The 7580-nt window shown below is 54.8% G+C and overlaps 1 protein-coding gene across 2 annotated transcripts in view; it reads left to right on the top strand.

Annotated features, from left to right (window-relative positions):
- Positions 1-268: 268 nt before the first annotated feature.
- PDE4C (phosphodiesterase 4C) overlaps positions 269-7580 on the top strand; it is a 23710-nt gene continuing 16398 nt past the window's right edge. Inside the window, exons 1-2 of one of the 2 annotated variants that reach the window (XM_063658780.1) lie at positions 269-308; positions 1122-1572. In XM_063658780.1, the coding sequence (XP_063514850.1) occupies positions 1331-1572 (242 nt within the window). In that variant the 5' untranslated portion in view covers positions 269-308; positions 1122-1330. Of the gene's footprint in view, positions 309-1059; positions 1573-7580 lie in introns of those variants that run through there. The other variant, XM_054464243.2, reaches the window with a different exon arrangement.

The following is a 7580-nucleotide window of genomic DNA, read 5'->3' as shown; positions in this document are numbered from 1 at the left end:
CCTGCTGCTGTTCATGCCTACTTCAGTTAACCATGATGGAAAATGTTCTCACCCATCCTTGCACTTCCCAGGAAATTACCCCTGAGACTAAGATGCCTGGTGGGTGGGGACTTGAGTTTCCAGAACTGGGAGGGAGGGGCAGGCCTGGGGTTTGAGGGCAGGAATCGTGGCTGTGAGGTGGGGCCTGGGCCTTTCTCAGGGCGAATGAGATCCTGCCATTTCCACTGAGGGTCTGAGTGTTGGTGTGGCTTTAAAAGCACGAGAGTCTCATAGATACTCCTCCTGCCTGTCCTGAGCTTCTACAAAAGGTGGGTTTTCTGCCAGTCCTCCCCCAATTCAGCTGCAGCATGGCTTTGGGGTGGGGAGGGTCTTAGAAGCAGAACTAGGATGTTTCTTAGAGAGACCTGAATTCCCCTCTTTGCACATCCCTACTGGTAGCTGTTTGGAGCTCTGGCCAGAGGTAGCCTCTGTGTGCCCATCCCAGACATGGGAGCCCTGTCACAGCCTTGCCAATTTCCCTGTCCTTCTCATATCCCTGCCTGGCATGGGTGGAGGTTTTAGGGCTCCAAAGAGACCCCTTCTGGGGCTGAACCGCGGAGCCTACCTTCCTGGGCTTGGCAGAAAGACTGCTATCTGTACGTACCTCCGAAGACCAGAACCTTGACTGCTTCCAGACTCCTTGTTGCCATTGTTGCTGGGGAAGGTTGAGGGACCGTCACTGCTCATGTTTCAGCACCTTCTGGGCGGATGACGCCCTGGTCTGGGGGTGCTCCTGAACCCCGGTCTCCCTCCCCTGCCTTCAGCACCATCAGGTCGCGGACAGCTCTTCGCTGTCTCATCCACCCGGAGAACCCAAAGCTACCTTTTTCTCTTTCAACACGGTGCGAGGCACAGCGTCTCGGCTCCGGGGGTCTCCTGAGACCCTGTCTCCCTGCCCTCCATTTAGCAGCGATCAGTGGACAATTTCTGTCTTCTCCACTCCAAGTCCTTGTCTTGGTTCTTTTCCATGCAGCGCTATAGGGGACGGCAGACAGTTTTCGGGGCTGGTGGAGGGGGGGTCTCTTAAGCCCCTAGCTTCAACACCCCCTCGCCACGTTCTTCTCCCCTGTTCTACCCTTCAGCACCATCTGGGCATCGACAGCTCCTCGGTGTCGGCCCCACCTTGAGCCCCTGTTCCACCTTCTACCGCTTCAGCACCTCCGGCGCGGACAGCTCCTCGCTGTCGCCTCCACTCCCGGCCCTGGGCCGGACCCGGGAGCAGACGCTCCCCGGCGCCCGCTCACGGGGACGAGTCCTGCTCTCTGCTATCCCAGACCCCTTTCTCTGGAGCATGGAGAACCTGGGGGTCGGCGAAGGGGCAGAGGCGTGCAGCAGGTTGAGTCGCTCTCGCGGCCGCCACAGCATGACCAGAGCCCCGAAGCACCTGTGGCGGCAACCCCGGCGCCCCATCCGCATCCAACAGCGCTTCTATTCGGATCCGGACAAGTCCGCGGGCTGCCGCGAGAGCGACCTGAGCCCGCGGCCCGAGCTCAGGAAGTCTCGGCTCTCCTGGCCCGTTTCCTCCTGCAGGCGGTAGGTGGCTGGGGCAGGGGCCTCCTGCAGCGCGGGGGAGGGGCGCGCGGGGCCTGGCGGGAGTGGGGGAGGGTCCTTGCTTCTCCAGGGGGCGGGGGTCTCTGCTGCTTGGTTGAGGCTGGCGCCTGGAAGGAAAAAGCTATTTCTATGTAGGGGTGGAGCTGAGGGTGCTGGTGTCATCATGGCTTGTGGGTCTGTGTGACCGGGTGTGCCCACGTGCGGTTGGGACTGAAAGAGTGTGTGTGTGTGTGTGCGCGCGCGCGTGAGACTGGGGTGACCAGATGTGTTTGGGGTGCTCCTGTACGTTCATGCTTGGGTATGATTCCATGTGTCCCAGGTAGTTGTGGGTGTGCCGGTGTGTCTCCCCTTGTGGTGCCTGTAGGTGTGTGGCTGAGTGACTGTCCTTGTGCTAACACAGCTGGGGGTCCGAAGGTTTTCGGGATTGTGGAATGTCCGCAGGCCTGTGGGGGAAGTTTGTGACCACCTCAAGCACCCGAGGTAACCCTGGGGTGCTTGGATATAAATACACACACACAGAGACGCGCACACACACACACACGTTTTTATTTTTGGGACAGAGTCTCATTCTGTTGCCCAGGTAGAAGTGCAGTGTCTTGATCATGGCTCACTGCAACCTCCGCCTCCCAGCTCAAGCGATCCTCCCACCTCAGTCTTGAGTAGCTGGGACTACAGGGGCATATCACAACGCCTGGCTAATTTTTGTATTTTTGCTAGAGACGGGGTTTTGCCATGTTACCCAGGCTGGTCTTGAATTCTTGGCCTCAAGTGATCCTCCCGCCTTAGTCTCTCAAAGTACTAGGATTACATGTGTGAGACACAGCACCCGGCCTGTTTAATATATCATAGATATATAAGAGCCAGGGCAGGCTGCCACCAGTGTTGGGGGGAGGAGCCTTCTCTTGCTACCTCCCCCGCCCCCACTCCCTCACCCCACCCTGCTCCCCTGTAGGAGGAAGAGAAGTCCCTTGGGAAGCTCGTGCACAGGAAGTTTCTTTCACTTAAGTAAGGAGGGGCTGCTTCTCCTGTTTCGTGTAAGTTGAGTGGGGTGGGGTTAGGACAGAGACAGAAGAGACTCATAGAAAGGTAATGTAGAATCCTCAGGGGGCCCTACATGAGGGTCTCCAGCTACCAGGTGGAGGCTCCAGGGCCAGGGAGGAGGGTCCAGGAACTCCAAGCCCTCCTTAGGTTGGAGGGGGAACCAAGTCAGCAGGACCAGAGTCCCAGGTTTCAGTCCAGGCTGGGTGGCCTTGGATGGGTTGCTTCCCTGCTCTGGAGCTTGGCTTTCTTGCGTCCTGGTGCATGGACCCCCTAGGGGCCACTGGCTTCTGACTCCATCAGCAAGCCTGGCCTCTGGCCCCCAGCCTGGCCCTCCAGCAGCCTGGGAGGCATCTGGGGTATATGGTTCCCACAGCCCAGAGGGGTTGGAGCTGTTCTCAGGTGACCCAGGAGCCCCTTCTCCCGCCCCGGCTTCTAGTTCCTCCTGCCCCATCCCTTCTGGTGACTCATGATTTTCCATTTTCAAGAAAGAACAAACAGAGCCTTGGTATGAGCTCTTCTAGGGGAAGCCCCCGCTTGGCTCTGGGAGGCAGGAGCGGTGGATTGAGTGTCCCTGTGCACGTGTGTGTGCACACACACATCGTTCTGCGCATCGTATGCACTGCAGTCACACATATGTGGATGAGCATGCAATGTGGCCCACTGTGCTTCTCTGTGCTGATATGAGGGTAGGGGTTCACCCCAGGGGGAAGCCCAGAGAAACTGAGTTCAAGGCCAAGCCCCAAGGCCAACCTGCTGTGTGGTATTGAGCAAGCCGTGGTGCCTCCCGGAGCCTCAGCTTCCTCATCAGAGAGATGACTATTCTGTGTTTGAGCCTGGTACACACTGGGTCCCCAGCTTGTGGCTCTTTACCCAGCCCTAGAAACTGTTGGGGGAATGTGCTTCCCCACAGCCCCAGATGGATCACAGGGGTATGGGAGGGTCTAAGCATTTTGCTGACAAGGCATTTAAGCACCTACTGGATGGCAGGCCCTGTGTTGGAGACACAACCATGGACAAGAAGCTGTGTCCCCTAAGGCTGATGGTGGAGACACTCATACCAGGTGGAGAAGGCACAGGTTGATGGGGAAAGATCAGAGAACAAGCCCAGAGGAGGCTCCAGACCCAGCAGTGGGGTGGGAGTCAGGGAGGACTGCTTGGGAGAAGTGACATTTGAGCTTAGCCTGCAGGAGGAAAGAGGTCAGCTAGGGTGAGTGCAAGAAGGGTATTCTAAGTAGAAGGAACAGAATGTGTAAAGCCTCAGACTCAAGAGGATCAGGCATGTGAGGAGCTGAAAACGGATCAGTGTGGCTGGAGGATGGAAGGAGAGGCTCTCTGTTTATGCTACAAGCATTTATTTATTTATTTATTTATTATTTTTTAGATGGAGTCTCTCACTCTGTTGCCCAGGATGGGTGCAGTGGCACAATCTTGTCTCACTGCAACCTCTGCCTCCTGGATTCAAGTGATTCTCCTACCTCAGCCTCCCCAGTAGCTGGGATTACAGGTGCCCACCACCACACCTGGCTAATATTTGTATTTTTAGTAGAGACAGTTTCGCCATGTTGGCCAGACTGGTCTCAAACTCTTGAACTCAAGTGATCCCACACCGTGGCCTCCCAGAGTGCTGGGATTGCAGGCATGAGCCACCACACCTGGCCGCTACAAGCATTTACTAAGCATCTACTAAGTGCCAAGTACTGAGGGAACAGCAGGGAACAAGGCAGACCTGGCCTTGCTCTCCAGAGACTCACAGGCAAATAATCATGACAATAAATGTGAAGTTGTACCCATGGCTGGAGGGTGCTCTGAGGCATTTACCTGGCTAGTCAGGGAGGGCTTCTCGGAGGAGGTGACTCTCTAACTGTAACCCAAAAGACAAAGCATCAGCAGGCGACAAGCATTCAGGTAAGGGCCATGGGGTGGAAATAAGCCTGGCTGATTCAGGGAACAGTGAGGAGTGGGGAGAGACTGGAACAGTGTAAGTCAAGAGAAGTGAGGTGGGGATGGGCCACATGGGACCTCTGGGGAGGTGTGAATTCAGATCTGAGGGCAATGAGGGGGCCATGGGAGGGTCTGCAGCAAAGGAGTGTGTGATTTGACCCATTTGAGCATCTACACATGTGACTCGGCCCCCATCCTGCTCATTCTGCTTGACTCCTCCGTGGGGACTTGGGCAAGTCATCTCCTCTCTCCACGTCTCAGTTCAGTCATCTGTAAAATGGGCAAAAACACCCATTTAAAAAATCTCTCTGGGGCCACTTGGTGGGCAGTGGAGAAAAGTGCCTGCCCAGAGAAGGGACATTCAAATGGGGGAAATTGAGGCAGTGGTGTGCTAAAGGCATCAGAATGGGCACAGTGGCTCAAATCCCAGTACTTTGGGAGACTGAGGCAGGCGGATCACCTGAGGTCAGGAGTTCAAGACCAGCCTGGCCAACATGGTGAAACCTTGTCTCTACTAAAAATACCAAATTAGCTGGGCATGGCGGCAGATGCCTGTAATCCCAGCTACTTGGGAGGTTGAGGCAGGCGAATCGCTTGAACCCGGGAGGTGGAGGTTGCAGTGAGCCAAGATTGGACGACTGCACTCCACCCTGGGCGACAGAGTGAAACTGTGTCTCAAAAAAGTAAGACCGGGGACAGTAGCTCACGCCTGTAATCCCAGCACTTTGGGAGGCCGAGGCAGGTGATCACCTGAAGTCAGGAGTTCCAGACCAGCCTGACCAATATAGTGAAACCTCGTCTCTACTAAATACAAAAAAAAAAAAAAAAAAAAAAAAAATTAGCTTGGCATGGTGGCACATGCCTGTAATCCCAGCTACTTGGGAGGCTGAGGCAGGAGAATTGCTTGAACCCAGGAAGCAGAGGTTTCAGTGAGCCAAGATTGCGCCATTGCACTCCAGCCTGGGCAACAGGAGCAAAACTCTGTCTCAAAAAATAATAATAATACGTAAATAAAATAAAATAAAATAATAGAGGCACCAGAGACTACTGGGCACCTCTACAGGAGATGCAGTAATGCAGGGATGGAGTCAGGGTAGGGGTGCTTCTGTCCAAACCTCTTTCAGCTTTTGTCCCTTACCCAGCGGGGCTTGGAGAGCCTCCCAGGGCCAGGTAGGAGCCAGGCTCTGAATGCTGAGTCCTGGCTCTGTGGCCACCCCTTGCAGTGACTCTTTCTCCATCCAAACAGCTATTAATTAACACCTTCCTGTTAGAACTGTTAATAAAATATTTAAAATTAAATATATGAATGAAACATTAATAGTAAAACTACTGATAAAATATTAATGTGAGACTCGCCCCTGGGACTACAGAGGGGATGAAATGAGTTAACGCATCCAGTGCGGGAGGACCCAGGCTGGGAAGAACACCGCCTGCCCGGGTGCAGATGACCCCAGTCTTGCACCTTATGGCTGTGTGTCCTTAGGCAAATGACTGTGCCTCTCTGTGCCTCAGTAACCCCATCCTTGAAATGGGAATAGTAGTCCACACTTTGTAGGTTTCGTCTGAAAATCCATTGACTTTTCCCTTCACTGCTGTTGGCTGAGTGCTGCATGTTTTTGAAGCACTCAGTTTATATCATTTTGTTTAGTCTTAGCCTCCTATTTTATGTCTGTGATTTTGGGGGAGGGGCTGAATCTCTGTGCCTCGGTTTCTCCTTGGGGACATGTAACTATTGTCACTTCTCTCACAGTGGCGGGGAGGTGGTGTCAAGACTGCTGAGACCTTGGCTCCAGTGTCCCCACAAGGCCAATCCTAGCAGCCTGTGTCCCCTAGGGATGGCTATAATTAGGTCTGGCCCCAGCAGACAACGATGGTATTTTTGTCTTGGGGACAGCGAGGTCTGGTTCCCACCAGGTGTCTGGTTGCAAGACTGCGGGGGTTAGGGGGGCTTCCTGGCCAGATACCTGAGGCTCTCTGTCTTTCTGGGCTGTGTGACTCCTCCTCTGAGCCACTGTTTTCTCATCTGTAGAATGGGGAGACTCTCATGTATCTGGCCATAGCATGGTTGCCTCAGGATCTCCTATGGGATCCCTGATCAACGGGCTTCTCCAGGACTGCCAGAAACATGGGTACCATGTCTGGGGACACCAAGACTGAGGCAGCCACCCCGGGGGGGAAGGCCCAGCAAGGGGCACGATCAGGCCTCAGTTGCTGGGAGGTCCCCTGGGCCTCTGCCTGTGACATGGCTGTTTCTAGGTCCCTCCTCCTTGTGTGACACATGCTAAGCCTTGGTTTCCTTTTCTGTAAAGTGGAACAAGGCCAGCCTGACTCCAGCATTCCAAGGGTAGAGCACCTGGTACAGACTCTGGGAATCCTCCCAGACACCAGAGGCCCCCCCCCCAGTCCTGGGACAGTGAGGTCCCTCAGAGGGCAGGGGTGGGCGGCTGAGGCTTCGCAGGACAGAAGACTTGGCAGAGGTGATGTGCGGATGTTTGTCTAGGAGGAGACAGCAGGAGAGGTGAAGGCATCCAGAGACAGGGCCTGGGGAATGTCAGAGCAGGTGGGGGATCACGTGGGGACTCGCGTGGAGGGGTGCTGGGAGACGGGGACCTGAGTTTGGGTCTCGCTTTCTGCAACAAAGACCCATGCCCATGACCGCTTCCATGGAAGCCTCAGTTTCCCCACTTGGCAAAGGATTAAGGGTTTGTAGTTTCTGGTGCGCTGTTTGGTGGTGCTGGGCCTCAGTTTCTCCATCTGGAAAATGGGCGGAGGAGGATTAGAAACATTGCGTGGGATCGGACATTGGCAAACTCTATACCTCGGTGATGCCCTCAATAATGGAAGGCAGGACAGCTGTTTCTCTGGGCACCTTGCTTTCTGACTCCCTCATTCTACACTTTTTAGCAGTTATTGGCCCAGCAAGCTGCACTAACCAGGGGCGTACAGAGGAAGGCTGAGTAAGATCCAGGCTCTGAGATCTTAGGGGCAGCCCCCTAAAGAAATGCAGT

The sequence above is a fragment of the Pongo pygmaeus genome, chromosome 20, assembly GCF_028885625.2.
Source record: "Pongo pygmaeus isolate AG05252 chromosome 20, NHGRI_mPonPyg2-v2.0_pri, whole genome shotgun sequence".
Classification (NCBI taxonomy): Eukaryota; Metazoa; Chordata; class Mammalia; order Primates; family Hominidae; genus Pongo; species Pongo pygmaeus.
This window is presented reverse-complemented; position numbering and strand designations above follow the sequence as displayed.